The 22,417-nt window shown below is 41.0% G+C and overlaps 1 protein-coding gene across 1 annotated transcript in view; it reads right to left on the reverse strand.

Annotated features, from left to right (window-relative positions):
* Positions 1-741: 741 nt before the first annotated feature.
* Positions 742-22,417, reverse strand: part of DOK5 (docking protein 5) — a gene marked incomplete at its 5' end in the record, with an annotated part of 23,536 nt that continues 1,860 nt past the window's right edge. Inside the window, 7 exons of the mRNA XM_010165949.1 lie at positions 742-809; positions 3,665-3,785; positions 4,002-4,064; positions 10,582-10,717; positions 12,055-12,244; positions 13,011-13,130; positions 13,231-13,345. Coding sequence (XP_010164251.1) covers positions 742-809; positions 3,665-3,785; positions 4,002-4,064; positions 10,582-10,717; positions 12,055-12,244; positions 13,011-13,130; positions 13,231-13,345 — 813 coding nt within the window. The remainder of the gene's footprint in view (positions 810-3,664; positions 3,786-4,001; positions 4,065-10,581; positions 10,718-12,054; positions 12,245-13,010; positions 13,131-13,230; positions 13,346-22,417) is intronic.

Consider the following 22,417-nt stretch of genomic DNA (forward strand, 5'->3'; position numbering starts at 1 on the left):
CCCAATGAGTGGTTGTGTGGTTTTAGACATGGAAGGAAGGACCCATAGCAAGTCACTGTCCTCCATCCCCCTTCTCATGCCCTAGTGATTCCACAGCAGCTCTGTGCATGATGCTGATAGTGACAACAAAAAGTACTGTACACAAATTAAGTGGGATTTTTTTTATTTTAAACATTTACAGAGATGGAAATAAATACAGGAAATAGAAGATAGAGAGGGTACTTTTAAAAGAAATCAATCAAATCTTCATCAGGCTTCAAAAAGGAAAAACTGTATCCAATAGCTGCTTAAAACTGGCCACATTTCAAAAGTCAAGGATTGGGCTGAACAATAATGTAGATAACCGAAGGTAAGCATTACAACAAACAGGGATGATACAGCTGATAGCAGTGAACACACAGCTGTAAGAGACAAAATGGAACCACAGTACAACAGGAAAGTCTCATATTTACAACATACCTATCATACAAAAACATCTGGAAATATTTAGGGAGTATTTTCTTCTCTGTCTAGCTGTAAGATATAAAAGAAACACTGGAGGGCTTGTTGGTTTTGCTCCCCTCCCCAGTATCTACAGAATAGTTCTAACTTTTGGCAAAGTTTAAAAAAAACTTTGTATTGCAAGAATTTTTCATCCAACCTGAATTTTTACATTTTCCCAGCCTTGCTTATCATCATCACTGTCATCCACTGGGGCAGTTTGTCAGAAAACAAGGAGTTTGCAAAGTTCTTTACAGTCCTTTATCGATGGTCTGACCTGTAGGTTGGAAAAGTGTCCGTGCGATGAAGCTTCACTGGGCTAGAAACATCTTCATCAAGTCAGATGCAAAAAAAGAAAACAACATAAGCACCTTATTCAGCATTTTATAAAGGACTATGTGAACTACAGATACAGCCTTTTAATTAAACCTATCCCTGCTTAACCCACTGCTCCACCTCAGAAACATCTCCAGTCAGATTTTCTCACACAGTTCCATATGAACAGAGTTGTACAAAGCAAATTAAGTTTTAAAAAGTTCTGACTTGGCATTTTAAACAAAAGAAATGCACTCAGCTCACAATATTAGCATCAGTTCTTTTCTGTACATTAGAAAAGAGGATGAGAGCCAATTCAGAATCATAAATTCCAACTTTGGTGGAAGAAAGTTTTTGCATACAAGGTTTCATATGCCACTACCACCAAGTGAGTGGAATGCTGCTACATCCATACAGAATTACACAACTCAGCAGAACAATTATTTCATATTTCTTTTCCCAGTAGTAACTGAAGCATTTCAACATTTTGGCAGCCTAATCTAATTAGAGGTGCTCAGGGCACCACTGAAGTAGTAGCCCTGACTGCTGAAGGAGACAAGGATTTCAGTGTCTTTCCTAATTACAACGCTGGCTGCATGGCTTAGTTATTTCACAAAGACTTTTACCCCATTCTTACGATGACAATCTCCTAGGATCCTTTTTTTCCAGTTTAACAAGCAAGCTGTTTTTCTGAAAACAAGTGGTTTGTACCCATACAGTCTATTTATCTTGTGTCAACTCAATGCTGAATTACTGTTTTAATAAAGGACTCTACAGTAAGGCACAGTAAGCCCAAATCACTGATTGTGTCAGAGTGCTGCACGCAGACTTGTTCTCCTGTGCCACGGGCTGCCACCAGCAGGTCATCTTCCCATGCCCTAATTTATTGAACAAATTTGAACAGGCACGTAAGTGCTGCTTTTATTATTCATCCCTCCTCTGAAATATTTGCCAGGTTTAGCTGGGGCTTTTCACGTGCTGCCTGCCCCCTCTAGTGTTCAAAAAAAGGAAAAAGGACAAATAGGAGCTTTTATGATTTGCTGAAAAATCTGCTGAGGACCAGAATGGAATATAGCTATATAGGTCAGGGCTGCCAGCACTTGTAATTTTGAATCACAGCTTGTGATCTTCCATGTTCTGGAGGTGCTAACCTCTACAATCTCCGGCTTTATTAAAAAAAGTAAAATAAATATCTATCATTCATTATTCCCTGTGAAACTCCTAGTATCTGAGAGGAGGTAAAAAAGAAACCTTAAAAAAAAAAAGACTCTGAAAGTTTTCCAATCCATATATCTGCCTAGTGATTTCTGAATGCTTGATGTTGTTAAATGATAGCTTCATGTCAGAACTAGAAAGCAGTGCCTGCTCCTCAGGTTTTCTACTAAACACAGGTTTACCTGTGGATTTTTTTGCAGCAGGATGAGACACCAAGAGCAGGGCTGTCCCTTGGTGCAGCACACCCTAGCTCTGACCTTCAGAGATGACAAAGAAACAACCCATATCCTGATGGCCAAGCTGAGCCTTTATGGTGAAGGGAAACTGCTTCAGTCCTTCTTTATCATCCAAATGTTTAATCAAACTCAGCCTTTACTCCATACATTATGAAAATAAAGTTATGGCAGGTATTGGCTCCTTCCATTCAATACTCCAGGTTGCTGCACCTCTATTAAGCATTTGGGCTGTTTTCTGCTGGCTTTTCTGAGTAATGCCCTGATCCTGACTTCACAACTCACCACCTTCTGTACAAACACTAACTCAGCCAATCCATGGAGCTTAGAGTGGAAGAGTGTGTTTGGAAATACAAATGGGCTTTTTTAAAAACAAAAACAAAACAAAAAAAAACCAAACCCAAAACTCTAAAAACATGCATGATTACAAGATGCTGACTTTGGACCAGCTCCTCAGAGGTACAGCTCCTGCTCCAGAGGTTCCTCTGGGAAAAGCAGCACAAAGCAACAACAGTGGGTGTTTGGTGCTGCTGTTTTCTCTCTCTCAGGAGATTGAAGCTCAGTTTTGAAGCACACTCTGAACCACACGGGCAGAGATGGCTCATGTCAGCCCTGCTGCAGAGCCCCTTTTGCCACCCATCCTGCAGATGTGGTGCATCCCCTCCATGCTTGGTCACCACTAGATGTCTCTTGGTGACCACGGAGGGACAGCAGGTGGAGATCCCTGCCTGGAGCAACTCCTGCCTCTCTGCAGCCTGGAGAGGGTCTCCGGCAGGAGGCGACCGAGCTGTGCTGGCCCTTGGGCTGACGACAGGGAGGGGATTTGGAGAAGACATCTGCCCATCTTCAGGCCCCGCTACAAAGCACGGTGGCAGCATTGCAGCTGTTCAAACAACAGTTTTCCAGAGCTATTTATTGTGGCCATTTCTTTTAACTTTCCCTAACTCAGCTGTTTTCGAGGACGCAGTGGTTTTGGTTGAACGTTAGCAAGTACACAAAATGAATAATGACGACTGCATCATTCTTAGCATGAGGCAGACATCCAAAGGAGAGGGGAACCAAAGGGTTTTAAGTCTGGCAAAAAATCAGGGGCCATTAAAAGAGTTTGGTAGCACGAAGGATTGGGCAACCTTGGTAACTGGTCATCCTGTGACAGTAACTTCTTGTTTACCTAACAATGGTCAGAAAACTTCTCAAATCAAAGGCCCCTCTCCAACGGAAAGAAGAGTACCTCCTAGTGAAAACCCTCTGCCAAGTTGTCCATCTTATGGTGGGATGTGCCCTTCTCTTCATCACCTAGACAGCAGTGGCAACTGGCTTAGACCAAGCATCAGCTCTCATCAAGATGGACAGACACTGAAATGCTTCAACAATGTCGTTATCCAATTTGTGCTCTGACCCTTTCCACCCCAGCCCCTTACCTTGCAGGCTGTAGAGCTGGCCAGTGCTGTGCTGTCGCGTGATGTGCTGCCAGTAGGCACTGCGGGGCAAGGGCACCATGGTGCTGAGGGACACAGCTCGCTCGCTCATTTTCATCTGAAGCTGCAAAGCAGTAAACAGACGTGAAGGAGACAGTCGTGTTTATTGCAAATCCCCTGAGAACAGCATGACCACTGGCTGCAAGGACTTCTACTGATATTGCCAGCACAGCCTCTCTCTCCCTCCCTCTGCCCACCCTACATAAGGCAGGGGGTCAGTCTCCATGGGCACACACCACTCGGGTTAGGAGGCCACACTGCTGTTCCACACCAAGCTCACCTTGCTGCTCCCCTGGTCCTGGGTCAGCACTGCTTCCCCTGAGGGGAGTTTTAACTCAAGCAGCTGAAACAGAAACCGGGGATCAGTGGACAATAGGAAAGTGCTGCTATGCTCCCCCTTTAGTAGCCAAGGCATCCAAGGCTCTTGCCAGCTGCACAAGCAACTTCCCAAAGCTAAATGCAGCCTCAGCACATTGAGAACCTGACTGGAGATGTTTCATACAGGTGAGGACAAGTTCTTCTTGTTGGTTTTGAAGTATTTTCTGTTCATCTCCCATCTCCTATAGCTGAGGAATGAGCCAGCTGGATGGCACAGGAGTTCAGTGCAGGAGGTAACTGAATCCTAAAGCTAAATTCCTTGACTGAACAGCACGTCCAGGTATGCTGAGAGGAGAGCATGTGGGCTGCAGTGCATTGCTGGAAGCCTCATCCCACACTTCCCGCTCCATACAGGGCCTTCAGCTACATTTTCTTACATAATCACAGCCCCTTGTTAGTTATATTTTTGTGTTAAGTACGGTATATGTGAACTGTCTACTTTAAGGCATTTTTTCCGTTAATTTAATAAGATATATTGTGCAAGTTGATAAAAATAATTGTATTTTATCATCAGCTTCACAGTACAGCTAAAATTCTCCCCCCAGAGCTCAGGAAAACATCAGTTCAAACATACCAAGACTGCACTCGACTTTTATATTTTATAAAGATAGCTTTTTACAAAAAAGCAATCTCTTACCTTTTAGTTTCACAAAACCTGAGATTAAGGAACTTGCTTACAAGAAGATCAGTTATTTTGGAGCAAAAACAGACAAAGCAAGCACAGAAAAGAGGTGAGGGCTGGCTGAATCCAAAGAGACCCATTTCCAGCTTATTCAGAGATGCGATCTACCTTCAACCTCCTCTCTCTACGGTGGACACTGTGCCAGTGATGTGAAGGCAAAAAAAACCCAAACCAAACCCAGATCAATTCCTACTCTTAGAACAGTCACCTCCACATCAGCTGGATGTGAATCACTGCATCATGCAAGGTTCCACCTACATTGTACAGCCTATTTATTACAGCTCCTTCACTAAAGTCCCAACATCCTTTGCAGTGTCACCACACACATCTCAGCACCATGGAAACAAACAATGATGGATCTTTTACTGGCAATAAAAATCAGCAGAGCATTGTGAAGATGGCATTTCCCAGCTGTAGATACTTTTTTTGGTGGTTCCATTTATTGATGAGTTGGACAGCAAGCTAAGGCAGTGTGAGCAACAGTTCAGCTGTCAGGAGGAGTGCAAAAAACCAATAGGCTATCTTGGGAGAAGAAAAAGAGACACAGCTAGAGAGAGGTTAGAAAAAAAACACAGAAAGGGGCCAGAAGGGGTGTCCCTTCTGAACTCAATCAGCAGGGGAAAAAAATTTAAAAACCCAGAGGTGGAGTTAAGAATTAGTATGTTAAGTCCTGAATACACAGTATTTCATCAAAACACCTCAGACTGAGTAAAGGTAGCTTTAATGATGATTGATTTCATTCCCACAATTAACCTACTGCATCTCTGTGGCAAGAGAATGAGTAGGAATAACTTGATAATGACCTGGCTTTATGCTGCAGAAGCACCCAGCACCATAAGCAGGTTGAAAACAGTCCGAATTGATATGCTGGAACATGCATGAGCAAAGGCTGCGAGCAGAGCGCCAGGCAGGACGCGCGACTCCACATATCCTTAATACAACAAATAACTGGTTAACTGGAGGGCACCTAATCTGTAGCCTCTCGCCCTCTTCTGCCCAGGGAAGAAGGAGAATGCTGAAACCTGAAAGGAGATCAGGATCCCCAGAGCAGTTCAAATGCAGCTCCCTGCACACGTGGCAGGGATTAAGTTATGTTAAGTCACACTCAAACTAAAGAAGCAGCAGAGATGTGGGAAGTGTGAGGGACAATACAAAGCCACTCCACAGCTCCAGTGGCTGGCAGAGATCCACAGAGGAAAGGGGATGGAGAAGCAGCACTCGCAGCCATTAACAGCCAGTGCCAAGAGCAGCTGGGGAACTGTTGTGCCACCTCTTGTCACTTCTTGTCACCTGGATGAGAGATGTACAGAGCTATACTAAGTCAGTTTGCTGGGCTAACGCACAGCTCTGGGTGAACACAGGGTGCAGTTGGTTCCCAGAAGTCTTGGGGGCTCAGGGAGGAAAGATTAAGTATTTTCTTTCTTGGATCCCACCTTAACAATCAGCAAAACTTGTGTTAGAGGTAAAACCACTGCCTGCTAAAAAACAAACAAACAAAAAACCCCCACCAAACAAAAAAACACCCACACAAACAAAAAAACCCCACACCCCAAAAGCCACAGCATCCACACACCAGCATTCACCCATGCTAGCTCTGAACGTGGCTCCAAAAGGAAAGAAAAGAGAGATTATTTAGGATTTGATAGGTTTAGTTGGATTCCTCAAGCTAGACAATCCAATTTTCAAAGGTTTTCCAGAACTTGCACTAGGTAAACTTTCATCTTGAGATCCTCAGTTGGAGAAGACTGTGCTCACTGTGTTTTCAGGAGAATTTTCTTCTTAGTGAAGCAAATTCATATGATCAAAATCAACTAAAATGATAATTGCTTAAGAAACATTTGCTAAATTCATTACAGCAAAACTGCAGAACGGCAAACTAATTAAAAAAAAAACAAAACAGAAATTGAAGAGCACTAACATATTGCTGCCATTTTGACTACTATCCATCTTACCCTAATACTCAATATGCGTCTCTTATTTCAAAAGTTAGTGAGTACCATTTCCACTCTTAATTATGAATCTCCATGGAAATGGCCAGAGATAAGAGCAGGCTCCAGCCTGGAGAGATGCACTCGCACATCAGATGGATCTAGTGCAAACTGCACACTTGAGTCACTGAGAGGGGAAGAGAGTCAGGGAAGGCTGCTGGTGACTGGCTGATAATATCTTTCTATGAAGCACTGAGCATTAGCTGCTGAAACTGGGAAGCTCACTGTTATTACTTCAGTGAGATGTCAAGTTGTAATGTCTTTTTTAAACCAACCTGAACTGAGAGCAGGCATAAAATGACAGCAGTCATGTCACAGCACTGCTCCTGTCAGTTTTCATGGCAACCAAACACTCATGAAAATACAACTCAAATAGATATTTTCTTTCCATTGTCTCGCAATGCAAAAGTAAAAGGAAAGAAGCAGTTAGATGAGATGAGTTACCAAATGACCAGAGTGGCTTCATGCACTGCTAAGCAAAGCCAGCTCTTTCTTCCCTTTAAAAGAGAAAAGGGAGAGATCTTTGAATTCACTGAAAAGGAAAATAAATGAAACTCACTTGTGAAAGTGTCACAGGCTCTGGTCAGCATATGCTCAGACCTCGCCAGAGAGCAACAGCACATTAACAGAAAGTGTCAGGGTGAGGTTCCCAGCTGAGGAACAACTATTGCATCAATTTTCCACATGCATTTCAAGAGCCAGAGCCAGTTACAGTCACAAACTGAACCAAGATACAGTAATATAAAGAGAGCGACTGCTAGGGAGGTGACAGACAGATTATAGCCCACATTCTCAACATTATTTGGCAGCTTCATTTCGCTCCATCAGCATGGGACATTCAACTCCCCTTTTTTTTTTTTTTTTTGCACAGGCTCCAGGAGCCATCAGGTAGCTTAACACCATCTTCACCTCAGTCTTGGATAATCACATCACTGATGTAGCAGTGGTCAGGATTACACGAGGAAACAGAAGACACTCAGTGTAGACTTAATTTCTCACTTTCGGTATCTCCTACTTTCTACTTTTATTTACCCTTTCTGTAAATAACAGCTCAAGCTTCACTAATACGAACATTCATACAGGGTAAATAATTCTTGGAGACAGAAACAAAATAGACAGCTGAGTATAAAGTGCAAGCATCTAAAATGAACTCCTTGTTGAAGTATTCAAAAGCAGAAGAAAAATACAGGGGAAACCAATCAATCTGAACAAAGGTGTACTTTACAAATATTTTGTAAACAGCAAAATAAGCCACTTGATTTCTACACTGATATAATGATCCCCCGCCTAAACTTCTACATCTGAGCGTCCCTAAAGCCCAGAGAGGCCACCAAGTCTATTTTGGAACCAGACAATGTTTCTATGACAGACTTGAGAAATGTATTCAGGGGCAAATGGACTCATCTGAAATAATTACATTCTGCTACTAAATTACAAGACTTTCAGTTCACCAGGAACACGTTTTTATCCCCTGCTTAGCACTCTAGGGTCTATAAAATTAGATTTAGGGTTTGTGGTTGAACACAAAAAGCTTTTAGAGGTTGTGTGGCTGCTCTCTATTGAAATCTATAGCAGCTGTGCATCTGTTAAGTCTACTGGCACTTGTAAGATGGAAATCTTACAGCACAGCACTAGACATCATCTATTAAAGATGCTATTACATAAACGGAAAACTACCAAATATGAAATTGCCTGTAAGCCTATTCACTACTGTTATTGAACTTACCTCTGGTTTTTTGAAAATGAAGTTGTGCTCTCAACAGGTTACTCAATCACTTCTGATTCTGGTGGGCTACAAACGTTAGCTAGTTATGCTGACTTAGCCTAGGATAATTTTAATCTGCTCAATTTAGGTACTGTTGAATACTTGTATGATCTACCCATCTGTCTCAACTTAGGTAGTTTTGGATATTTTTGAACAAAAAATCCCTTCATTGGTTAGAACTATAAAGGTTTTTTTTTAAACAAAAGTCAAAACCAGCAAGGATGGTGTTAGATGATACTTTACTGGAAAAGGGAAAAACGCCAGTGCAGCTGGCTGCAGAGTTCACCTGCTAGTTCTAACGTTTTTGAAAGAAAGCAAGTGAAGTGTCAAGTTCTTCCTAGTGAACACGGGAGTGCTGGGAAAAGCATGTGATCTAAATGCACACAGGGCAGAGGCTGTCACAAGAAAGGTTCCAAGTCAGTACTTCACCACAGACACAGCACTCTCCCACGGGCTTTACAGAAATGACCACATGTTAATGACAGCAGCTAGAAGTTAATGGAACAGCATGAACTGAACACTGGTATATTACACTATACATAGTGTGAAATATAGCTATATAAAAAACACTAACTAGTCTCTTTCCTGTTGAAACTAAAGACATTGTATGACCCACATAGAAACAGACTTGAATCTTCCTAATTTTCCCATTTCAGTTATCCCACCTGCTCTACAAATGACAGAATTACCCATGTGTCTGCATGTTTGACTGAAGCAATGGGTCATCCAGTCCACAAGATTGGTTGAGACGCTTGGAAAGAGTTTCCTATAGCTCCTCCTCTCCTCATTTGCTCCTCCTCATTGGACTGTTATTAAGAGAAAACTTTCCTATCATGTATTTGGCTTCCATTCTGTCTCAAGTCCAAGAAAGTGGAAGAACAAAAGAAACTCAAGTACTTAAGGCAATTTGTTGCCTTTTCCATTCCCTCAACATCCATGCTCATGGTTTTTTTAAGTTTCCACAAGTAGTAATGGAATTTTCTGTTTCATCTCAGCTGGGTCATCCAGTCATTACTGGAATAATTCATCACTACAAATTATCCCTGAAACCAAGATGTTAGTAGAATTACTGAAAGGATTAGACATGGATGTGGATAACAGCAGCACTTATGTTTACAATAAGAGAAAGACCTAAGTCTTGCTGCAGATTTCATAAACCAATTACTACTGCCTGAAACAGCCAAGTTCTTCCACAGTTGTCCATTCTGGGCATTTTATACGTTCCAGAAAGCCTGTTATCTTCAGGATACTAATTTTGCAGACAAGGTAACTCTGTGAGTCCTGGAGTGTAAAGACCAATTGTGATATGGGATAAACAGAACATTTCTTTTCACTCTAGAGCTTCATGACAAAAAAAAAAAAGTACTAAGATCCTGAGACACATTAGGTGCAAGTGCCATAAAACTGCCTTCCTTAGACATAACGCTTCTGGAGATATCACACCATCTGTTCTCAATCTGTATGTTAGTTTTGCATCTTACACTTCTATATTTCCTACCAATCATGCATGTCATAAAATAATAAAATAAGTTTTAGATACAAAAAGCACTTGTGGAAAACAGACATCCACTGAGAGATCAGACAAACATCTAGTCCTCCCCCATAGTTTAATCTGAACCATATGACTCTTTCAAAATCATCCGTTGAGTGTAGACATCAATTAGCAAATGAAAAACTGAGCACGAGCCACAACATTTTGCAAATAGATTGATGAGAAATGCTTCCAAACAAACTCATGACGTTGATTAATCAAAATAACCTAATCAGAGTGTGCACTGACAGGATCTTATCATCTCCATATTAATTCACACTTATTGATAGCTTTGCAAACACAAAAATCAAAGACTATAAATTTCTCTGTTATTGTGATTCTTGAAAAGCAATCCCAGTTATATATATGACCCTAAATATTATAATTGAACAGAATTTAATAAGAGAAATAATCAGACTGTTTACTATCTGTGAAACAAAGTTTAAAATCCCATTGAAAAAACATACTGTTCACTGGTGCCCAGTGTGAAATAACAAGCATAACGAGCAGCCGTACCATTGAATTTTTCACACTCTGCAACAAGCGCTCGTGTTGTTCTGCTATGGCCAAAGCAGCCGAGTGAACCTTCTGATAGATTGCTTCCCCGTCTCTGGTCTGAAAGATGAATAGTCCTTCTCCTGTGTCACACATCCTGCCAAAGCAAGAACAGACAGGATCCAAGCGTGAGACTTAAGTTTACGGGTCACCATGAAGAAGCACTTTGCCACGTTGCTCTAGAAGCGCTATTGCACAAGCAGTAAGAAAACAAAGGTTGATGAAATATGGAACAAAGTTATCCAAAAGCCTTTGTGTACTGGTCTTATCAGCCCTGGTCCAATCTTACTATTTTAGCCCATATTTGTATTGCTTTCACCAAACAGGGACTCAGCTAAGTACCACTGATCTATCATAAGTGCTTAAGCTCTAGAGAGTTCATGCTCAAGACCCAGATTTTTAATATTTAGACTCTATCTAGAATCTGTGCCAGGTAGGATTAATTTGTCTTCCCCTTTCAGACTTATAACACCGAGTAATGAGTTTTGCAGAGTTTTGTCTTCCACTTGCAACAACAATATATATCTTCAGCATCCCAATTGCATTGTTCTATCATGGCTAATGCCTGATCGGCTAAATAAAAAATGTATCCTTTTCCCCCCTGAGAGGACTAAATTCTGCTGTAATATGGAGAATGGACATTTAAATGCCTCTTCCCTTTCCAGAAAAGCTAATTGTATGATCTGTTTCTCTTTTACTATTGTAATTCTTTAATGTGCTTATCTAAAATAATGCACCCTTGTCCCTTAGAAAGGATTTGATAGTTTAGTTCAATAAACAAGTGCTCCAACTTCAGCCACACAGACTTCAGCTCATTAAGACTGAGCTGCAGGAAGAAATACAGAACAACATCTCTAAAACAAGCACTGCATTCAGATTTCTTAGAAATCCATTTGTCAAACAAATGGAAAACAGGAGTCCTTTTTCCATTACTTTAGTTCACTTTTGGGAAAGAACTTGCACTCAACTCCACTTGAACTCAACTTGAACTTCAAACTCCACTTCTCCTACTACAGGGCCCATAACTCTGTTCCCAGAGGCTCACACTGTACAATTTCTGGAACAATATTCACCCTTTCTTCCCAGATCACTCCATCCAATTCTCTGGCTCATATAACCCTTTATTTAAGAACAACCCTATACAGTAATATACAGTGCTGTCAGCCTCCACTCTGCAGCCCCCCAGGGTACCACAGCTCTCTCACCCCCATCCTCAGGAACTTTTATTTGGCAACTGCTTCCATTCAAGTTGCAATTTTAATTTCTTTTTATATTTGTTTCAATATTTTTTTAAAATATTTTTTTAGCAGAGAGTACAGACTAGCCTCTCTCTGAAGATAAGCTCTCATGTCCTTCAACAACCTTCAGAAGTGGTCCAGAGCATCGCCCAGCACCACTGAGGAAAGCAACACAATAGAGAGAACACACACCTACCTCCCTGCTTCAAATGTGAACCAAGATGGGTCCCGCCCGTAGCGTCGGAGGGCACTTAATGGCCAAGAGATGAGTTTTACTCTGGGATTCTGGATGTCCCAAAGACAGATATTCTCAAATGTTATCTGCAAGGTACATTCCCCATGCACATCTAAATTAGGGGATGGCATCAAATACACATTGAATCTCTCTGGGAGAAAAACAAAAGGTTAGTCTAAAATCCCTGCCCATTAAATGTGCAAGTCATTAAAGGAATTTCCTATTGTCCATCTTATTTTCACTTAGAACAATTAATTCAAAAACAAAGACTCAATTCCTTCCAATAACCCAATAAACTGCATGTTTGGGGCAGTCAGAATGCTGCACTCGAAGGGCATCAAACATTCATGCATGCATTCAGACACTGAAGAGAACTGCACTATCATAATCCTGATATTTGCAAACAATTAATAAAATTGTGTGCATGAATAAATACATTGCAATTTCATTTGGGCATGTAATTAGTTAATTTGCATAGGAAAGTAAAGTAGCCATGGGCTCAGGTTTTGCATGCAATTACTATTTAAATATTTCCCTCACAATGCTGCCAAAGAGCTTCAGTCAGAGACTGAAACTGTTGTACAGACATCACAAAAGAAAACACACAACAAAAGATAGTTCTTATCTCTCAAAGCAATTAACTTGTCTGAGAAAGAAGAGAAAGAAAAGTGCTATTATAATTCTAGTTACCTTACTTATTTATCTCTGGTACCAATTAAAAAAAAAACAACAGTAAAAAAAAAACAAAAAAAACCCAAAAAAAACCACAAATAAACAAAACCAACCCCCACAAAACAGGAAGGAGGGCTTGGAAAAACAATTTTGCTCCAATTTATTTCTGATATTCATACGCATAGTCTAAAAGACTTTAAAACAATGCAATAAAAAATTTAAAAGGTCAGCATTTATATACCTACCACTCTGCTCCCTCTCTACTCCAGATGCCAACAAGTCAGGCTCTCCAAGGCTAATGTCATTAATTCGGGTTCCAAGACACTCCATCTGCAGCACCTTGCACCACTCATCTGCCTCAAGCTCTGTATAAATGCCCAGAAAATCTGTGTGTAGGTATAACACGTTTATAATTTCACAATTAATGCTCTTATGTTTTCTAATGTGCATTGCCATTTTACCCACCTGACTCACAAGCAAAGGTTTTCGATGTGTCATCATTAAAATAAATCCCAACAGCATGCTTCTTTGTGCTTTTTGGCATTCGTAATATATTCTTCACATTATTCAGCTCTGTGACCTGAAAAAGCACAATTTGGAGTTTTAATTAGGAGCTTGAAAAGATATATAACCATTATTGACTAGAGAAGGAGAGAAAAGAATTATATCATGTTGCAAAGGACAGAGAAAAGAAGAGAGAGCATGGAGACACCTATGACTGCTCTTAAAGAAACGCAGCCTTGACATGAATCACTTCAGACAATCAACTTGAAGACCCTGGATGATGAAGCAGCCACGTCCTCCAGTTCTCTCGCCTGTACGTGAGCTTCAGTGCAACACCATATGAAGAGGACTTTAGCCAAGAGGCAGGTAGAATCAACACTCCCTCCAGTTTGAGAAATATTTATGTGAAGGACATGAGAAAAACTAACCTGATGTAGCAGAAGCAAAGAGAGGTGAAGATAAAAATCTAAAGGATTCACCCATTTGGAAGAACAAGTCCTGTTCCGGTACAGCTTTCATCATGGAGGACAAAACTGTAAGAATGGTGAAAAGCTGCTCTTTAAATTATTTTTTGATGGAAAGTTGAGGATTTGTTAGAATAGTCCACTTAAAAAAAAAAAAAAAAAAATCACAGTTTTAGTTATTAGAAAGTTTTTTCACTTTAAAGATTCACAGACCTGTAAACACAGATTTCTGTTGCTTGGTTGCCAAAATCTGATTGGAAAAATAGCTTTCACACCAAAAAAATAAACATGTATCTGTTACCTTGTATACAGCTTTCGTAAATACAGACTACAGTTGCTTCATATTTGTCTAATTTAAAAAATATCTAGTTTTCACCCTCACAGCCATAAGTAACAATCCCAAATTTGACTGAGGAGGAATTCTTCATTATTTAAATTCCCCTTAATATAAAAGCTAACACTCAGACAGGGAATCAGGAAATTATATTTAAATATTCATTATCATAAAACATTTCACTGATTCTTCTTCATGGTAGGAGTTGAAGAGAGAGAGACTGAGGGGTGGGTGGGGGAGGGGGGGGCAGAATTTAACAGACATGTTCCCAAAGCTTTACAGTCTAACAACCTCACTACTTTGGTCTCATTAGTTCTGTGGAATAGTCTCTTATCAAACTATGTCAACTCTAAACAAAGAAATGCAGCAATCATCTTACAGATAAGACTCAGGAAGTATAAAGAGTTGTGAGTGTTGTAGGGTCCAGCAAATGAAATCACACTTGGAGAGCATCTTGGGTTCACCACCACACTGCCAGCATCTCTCTGTCCCTTCACCCTGAGTCACTTTAATCTTGGAGTAAATTTGTGGCCCATTCCCTTCCAGCCAAAAAGAACAGAAAGTGAAAATCACATTTTCAAGCAAGACCTCTGAAAACATAACCTTGCTGTGAATGATCAGAACAAAGAGCAGTTGGTGGGCAACGTCACCCCAAAATAAAAATAAATCATAGATCCAATGTCCAAAAACTCCTTCTATGGGCAGTAGCAGAAGGAAATAATGGAAGGAACATCCCATAGGAACACTCCAAACCTTCTGCATAGCTGACAAATTTGGAACTCAGTTTTTTTATACCCTCCAGGTTCAAGATTTTGAGAAGTGTCAAAACCGAGACTTTCTAATTGTGCTTAATTTTGCATGAGCATTTTTTACTCTTCCAGGAAATCCTGTGGTGGAAGCACATCCCCCAGTGCTAACAAGACACTGACAAACTCATTGTTAAATATGACAAATCTGTCATAACCTATTCCCATCATGCTCAGCACATGACAGGTCAAGCACAAATTGCCGGCTGCCAAGTTCACCTCTCGTATATTTTTCTCATATGCCAAGAAAAGATTCAAAGGCAAGAGGAGGAAAAAAAAAAAAAAGAGCTAGACTTTTTCATTCAGGACAGCAACTCCCTTGACATTCATACCAAGTACATTTACATTTTGTGCAAGTGAACGTGCTAATGAAGTTTTGTACCTACAAGTACAAAAGTCACCAGAAGCAGAATGTAGCCATCCATTCTGGTAATGAATCATTTAGCTATCTAGGAATTGTCCTAATGGAAAGCTCATTTCTTAAAACCAGGCATGTCACACTCCTACTGCTGGATATCCCAGTAATTGTCTCTAGAATGATGAATCCTGAGGATGCTGTGACAGGGCTGTGAGATCATGAAAGGTTTATACTAGTCGGGGAATAGTAAACTGCCTCTCCATGCTGGCTCGGGAGCCAAAAGCACTTTCAGTAGTTAAGAGGCTCAGAAGTACCAACTGGTCAGCTGCTGCCCATGCCCCCTTAGCCCCTGATGCTGCCTCAGTCCCTGGAGCAGGGAGACACCCTACATCCTCCCAGGGAGGCAAAGGACACTGGACCATGTGGGAGGCTGCTGGCTATTGCACAAGGCTGGGAAAGGAAAAACAACCAACCAACCCAATGAGTATCACCAATGACCCTGTGGTCAGACTGAGTCACGCACCTGCAGGCCAGATGGGAGCAGATGTTCATAACACTACTGGGAATGTGAGAAGGACAAGATTAAAACATTTGCTTTGTCTGCCTACACTAAAGGAGAGACATTTCTGATCACTGTTTCTTTTACTATGACTCCAACCTTGTACATCTTATCTTCACCACTCCCAACATCCCTGAGACCACACTTCATCCCCCAAGTTGTCATATTTTATTCTCACTATGGCTGCAAGCTGCAGCTACTGCCCAATCTCCCTGCATGAGCTCCTGCAGTCCCTGCATCCCTGGCACAGAGTATTCATCACCCATTTCCTCTCATTTCTGTACTACTAGAGACATCCTGCACTTTCCAGTCTCTGCACTCCAATCTTCAGCTCACCCCACCCTCCCAAAGACTTCCAGCATGCTTGCACACTGTTGCTTATGTGTCATATCCTCACTGCAGCTCTAGGACTGCATCATCTCTGAACTCAGCCATGGGGACTGAGATTTGCTCCTGCCAATATCTCACATACCGGCAGTCTCCCTCCAGTCTAGAGCTTCACATCAGAAGCAGTTCGTCATTCCAACAAGATCCACCCAGCACACAGAATAGGACAGAAGCCACAGCCAGGTCTTGCAACCAAGAATTTTCTTTCTTTAGGTCTCTCAGTCAAGAGAGGTTTCACCAAAAGTTCGGCAGCAGCTCCTCCTCTATCCTATAATCCAGCACAGCAATCTCACTTCTCCCTCCAGGCGAGGACAGCCACTTTATGCTACAACCACTTCATTGGACCATTAGGGAGTTGTGCAAAACACAAGGTGTCCAGAATCATGGGGGCTGGGTGACTTGACCTCATGACAACATAACTCAACTCCTGCATTCTCCTTTAGAAACAACTAAATATTAAGTAGATGTAAATATAATGCCATCATTGTTTTGGAGCTGAGAATAGCAGTAATTTTTTCCATCTTATAAATTCCCCTAAAAAGCCAGTTAGTTACTGCAGTGAAGTACTTCTTTGTGATCTCAAATGCAGAGTAATATATTCAAATAGAGACTTTACAAGAATCAGCTCATGCTTGAAATCCCAATGTTCAACATTCTGAAGAGAAAAATTTGTTTTCATTTGAATATGCCTTCTCCTACATTTGCTTTTTATTACTGTACTCCTCCTAAGCGTACTGTGTTATGAAGAAGACAATGCAGATTATCTAAGACATTATTTATCTCTCATCTGTTGCCTTCACAGTATTCACAGTGGTCTATTTTGCTTTTCTGGGCTATCAACCAGCAGTTAATTCATCTAAGCAAAAACTCTCCCTAAATCAACATAAGAGCAGAGGATGAAGATAGAGAGCACACAAATGTGCCACTGACCTGGGTGTTAGTGCAGGGGCAACTCAGACTGATGGGCTTTTCCATGGGTCTGGGTGGGCGTACAGGGAAGGGAGGAAGGAAAAAAGGCTACAGAGATTGGGTGAACATGAACAAAATTATATCAGGAGTATTTTTTTTTCATGTGTTTAAAAAGGTCTATTCTAATTCCCTTTCTCATCAATTTGCCCCTACCTCCGAGGGCTATATGCTGGAATAACAGAGCAGGGACAGGACAGGGACCCAATGTAAGCCCACACACTGCAGCAGTGTTTCCAGGAATCACCTGCCCCGTGTGAACGCAGACTGCCTGCACTGCAAAGCACAGCAGCCACATACCAAAAACACACTCCAAGAGCCCTGGCTCACAGCCTGGTCAAATAAAATAGCAGGTGATTTCAACCCTTGGATGACATCTTGAAGAAATACCAAAATCAATAGTATTGTGTCATTAATTTCACTGATCATCAAATCCTTTTTAACTCATGTTTTAGCTCTGAAATGGGAAAAAAAAAAAAAAAAAAAAAAGGTATTTATATTTGGAGACCAGCTAGCTACAACATTTGGCAGCTCCTGGATTATTTTGTGCTGCATTGCCTGCTTGAGAGCTCTTGTATAATGGCATTTCACAGAGCATGGTCTGAAAGCCTTCGCGTGCATCTGAAGATTTTCTGATGGCATTTGCTTCTGTTAAGCTGCACAAGCTGACACCAAAGCATCTCCCTTTGAAATGTGACAGACAGGTAGCCCCCCCTATTCTGACCTCTGGCCCGGGTCCAAATATCTACAGTAATATGCAACAGTATAGTACAGTAAGTTTTTCTTCAGTGCCAGACCTAGCAGACACAGGGAGAATAACAGATGGACAAAATCTGGCACACTGGGACTCTTTCTGAAGTCAGTGGCAAAAGTGATAGCACGCAGAAGAGTCACTTGAATTCAGTCCTTCAGCTCATGCATGCCTTCTGTCCTGGACATAACCTCGTGGCACCTGATTTTTATGCCTGGCAAAAGTATACTTATTAAGCATCTGCCCTCTCTTCCCTCCAGGGACTGAACTGCTGAAGTTGCTGTCACCTTTCAGAGGTACTTCAGGATGGTAATAGCTCCTTCTGGCAAGATCCAGCTTTAGCCAAGAAGCTCTTCCTGCTGCCAAGGCTCAACAGTGCACCTGCACTCCTGGGAGACAAGTTGTCTAAAGATCACTTGATATCTGACCTGCTGTGTCACCCAGCAAGGTGCTTCAAAATGCCATCATTATCCCAGGTGCCTAAATAGCCTTCCTGTTGTTCACCCTTATGCAACAGATGGTTCAAATTGTCTGGCACATATGCACTGAATTCACACTGAAGAAGCATCAGGCTGCTAACGTCCCCTCCAACGCTTTTGGAAAGGAACCAGGAACAGACAACAAACACCTGCAAATATTTGAGGCTGAAGTTTTCTCTTTTATTTTGCATTTCTAAAATAACTCTCCTCTTGCCAGGCTCTTGCAAAACAGTGGTTTCATGGTTAGTTTAATTCATGTATGATTTATTTATCTGAAATTAATAAGTAATGCACATTTATAAACTTAATTCTAAAAAGGTAGGTAAACCACAAATCTCAGACCTAAGAAAGTATTAACAGAGAAATCACAAGAACAGCATTTTTTTTTAGAGCTTAAAGACCTCTCTTTGCATATTTCTCCCCTCTCCTTTACTTTCAAGCCTCCTTTATGTTAAGATGACAATCCATATAACTGAAATACATTTCATTAGATTAAAAACTAAAATACTTGCAGAGCTGTGTGGTAAGAGAGTTCTCAACCAGGAACAGGGATTAATCCACTTCCCAACCAACAGCACAAGCAGACAGAGCTTCACCCCGACCAGATACACTCAGGCAAAAATTCTTCCATCTCTCCCATTCCCTTCAAAAACATGCCAAACACACAGTTTACTAAAAATGGTCTTTAGCATTCGAACTACTGTTTGAATCGGTAAATAATTCTCAGATATGGGTAGCCTTTCAGAGCACAACACAAGGGAGGATATTTATTGCCTACACAACTGCCACATTCAATGGTTTTCCAGTATCTTGTGTTTTAATCTTAATTAAAGACTTCATGGTTCTGCCTTGGCTTCCTGAAAGTTTCCCCCATGATGTGTACAGGTAGAACACTTCCCAGGACACACCAGGAGAATATTTAAAGGAAAGTGCTGTTGCAACTCCAGCCTAGTCCTGCTTATAAGATTTGCCTGTACATGTCTAACTTACCAAGCATAAATAACATACCAAAATTTTATACAGTTTTAAATATTTATTTAAAAATATAAATATAAATAAAATCTACAGTCATGCCTATATATCCCTTTCTTCAGTGGGAAAAATCACCAGCTGCTAGTTTACCCTTGCTCCCATACAGAATCAGACACATTGGTCATAAGCCTGCTGCAGTCCAACACTGCCTTAATCAAAGAAATTTAAGCCAGGAATAACTCCCAGATTTAGAGATTCAGTTTTTACCACCACTCTCAGAGGCTGCTTCTTCAACTCAGGATCAGTGGAGCCATGCACAAGATTTCTCCTTCCATATGGAAGGACACACACCTGTCCCACAGCCTTGCAATGAGCCTCGCTGTATGGCATTATAGTGAAGATACCAAAATGTCCTGACAAGTTACTTTAATTCTTTGAAAGCCTCAAAGCAGACATTTTATTCATAGTAAGTGATAGTATTCATTAAAATAAATGTTTAACAGCCAGTTATTAGCAGAGTGGTCATACTTTAAACATTTAATTTGCTACCAATCTAGTTTTGCATTAGCAAACCTGGAAAACAATTACAAATTACACAATTCAATTTTCCAAATGGATTATTCCATAACTAGACAGAAAGACTGTTTAAATTACTTCTGCTGTTTCAAGGCAAGATTAATACAATCCGATTAAAATTTAGATCCCCTCGAGGAACCAGTATATTCCTGTCAGCAGTATGCAATTAGTTGGTTTTGTATTGGAATATTAAGAACTCTTCCGGCACATTGCAAAGTCAAAAGTCACTTGGAGAAATAAGAATTTCTTCCTTCCTCCAACATTATTTAGTTAAAGCATATGGAAATTTGTGGTTGACTATTTACATTTAAAAAGTGAAAACTAGACAGCTACCTGAAAGGCAACTCTCTGTGTAGATTTTGTAGCCTGGATCCCAATTATTTTCCCTCCCCTGTGGGACCAAATGAATTAAGTGGGCAATTTGCTTTGTGTATGCAAAATTCCAGTTAACTTCATAAGCTACAGATGGCTGTTCTCAGATGACACCTGTATTTTAGGACACTTTAAGCCTTCCACTTTAAAAAAAAAAATAGAACAAGATGAGAAAGTATTTAGAGGTCAATATTATGGGGGAAACAAAAAAAAAAAGTACTTATTTCTTTTGTTGTTTCAAACTTCCAGTGGCAAGGATATCAAAATCCAGGCCCAGGTGCACGGGTGCAGAAGAGGACACACACATTGTACATTCAAACGTGAACAAATTGGATGCCCCAGTATAAGAGAAACACCACTGAGACACCTCAGAAACACTGTTTGTGACCCAGGCTTCAGACAGATAAAGGAGAGACCCTGACTGGATGAAGGTGCCAAGGAGATGTTGCACAGTCTCAGACCACAGCAGCTCAGATCCAGTGACTGGTACCACCAAGATGCCAACAGAACAAACACTCTGGACAGCCTCTTTCCACTAATAAATTGAAGTAACATTTGCACTATAATTCATCACAGGGAAAAAAATAAAAAACCAAACAACAAAAAACCAATTTAACACTTCAGTGAAGGAGGCAGGTGCTATTGAAAAATTAGCTCCATTCATCATTTTTCTTTTTCTACCCTTTACAGTTTTATGATGGATTAAACCTTTCCTGAGACTGATGGGGTGAGCAAGGGCTCCTCAGTTTTCCAGATATGATGCTGCTTTCAATGGCATTTGAGAATCACTTCAGAACCCAGGTAGGAAGTTAACAACCATATTTCTGAAACACTGGCAATCTGTAAGTGAGGTGTTCCTCTTACAGTATCCAACTGAACTGCATTCGGCCTTAGATTCATTAGCACGAGCTTGTGACACAGTGACACTTGCCACGTTAACAGGACTGGCTGGGCTTCTCATTTGTAGGATTAACTTTATTGTCAGATCCATTGAGAAGCAGCCTCTCCAAGAGTGACAGATTTAGAATAGTCACAGAAAAGCCACTACACACCATCAAGCTGTTACTACAACAGCTGCTCTTGCTGACCAAATGTGTATTAAGACAACAGCAATGACCATCTTAGACCTCTGGATGATGTCTCAAGTATCAAAGTCCCATTAATATTATATATCAAAACCAGGTGACAAGTAGCGTTAGTTGGAGACTGTCACATGTTTGTTGGGTTCTTTTATTAATAACTAACTATGCTTTTTATAAGAATCCATTCAATGCCAGAGCAGTATAGAGCAGCAGTGACATGTTCTCCTTTTTCAACACCTCATATTTAATACTGTCAGAAGCTGCATCATTCACCACCTTAGAATTTCACACATTTACAAAGCTTAGTTTAAAAAGAAACTCATTTTTATCCACCAGTGCTCCTTATAAGTTAACACATTTTAGCCAGAAAGTGCTATTTAATATTCATTAGTTTCCTTTCAGTAAAGTTTGTTAAAAATAAACAGGGCCTGTCAACTTGTATAGCTGATGACTCTAGAACTAGAGGACAGCCTCATTTACCATCACAGTGAAAAAATGGGGACACTGCAGAGCCCCACTGCCAAATAGGAACACTGCATAAGGGACAACCCACTGTCCTGGGCAATCTCATTGAAACGGCTCTCCTTGGTTAGCGCTGCTTCATTACAGAGTGGGAAAGAGGAGTCATAAATGTGGAGAACAAATGCTGATGGCAACCTTCCCAGGGCAGCTCCCATCAATGGCAGCGAGACCCCTGCCCAGAGGTCCAGCCTCTCTGCACCCCAGCAGCTCTCAACAAGTGCATCCACAGTGTCCAGGCTGGGAAGAGAGATCTCTCAATTTTAGACAGGAGGACTACAGGCTTTCTGGCAGAAACCTCAGCACTGCATCCCCTAATTTGGGTCTACATACTTAGGACCTGAAGCAGACAGAAGTTTAGGGGAAGGGCTCAGAGTGATTTGAGCTGGCAGGTCCAAGACACCAAAAAAACATAGAAGCTCAGACTGATCATCGCAGGTATATTCAGCTTAAGACTCAGACCCCAAGACATCCCATTCACACCCCAAAGGAGACTTAAGAAATAATCTATCAGGTCACTCCT

This window comes from Antrostomus carolinensis, unplaced genomic scaffold, assembly GCF_000700745.2.
Source record: "Antrostomus carolinensis isolate BGI_N321 unplaced genomic scaffold, ASM70074v2 scaffold18304, whole genome shotgun sequence".
Lineage (NCBI taxonomy): Eukaryota > Metazoa > Chordata > Aves > Caprimulgiformes > Caprimulgidae > Antrostomus > Antrostomus carolinensis.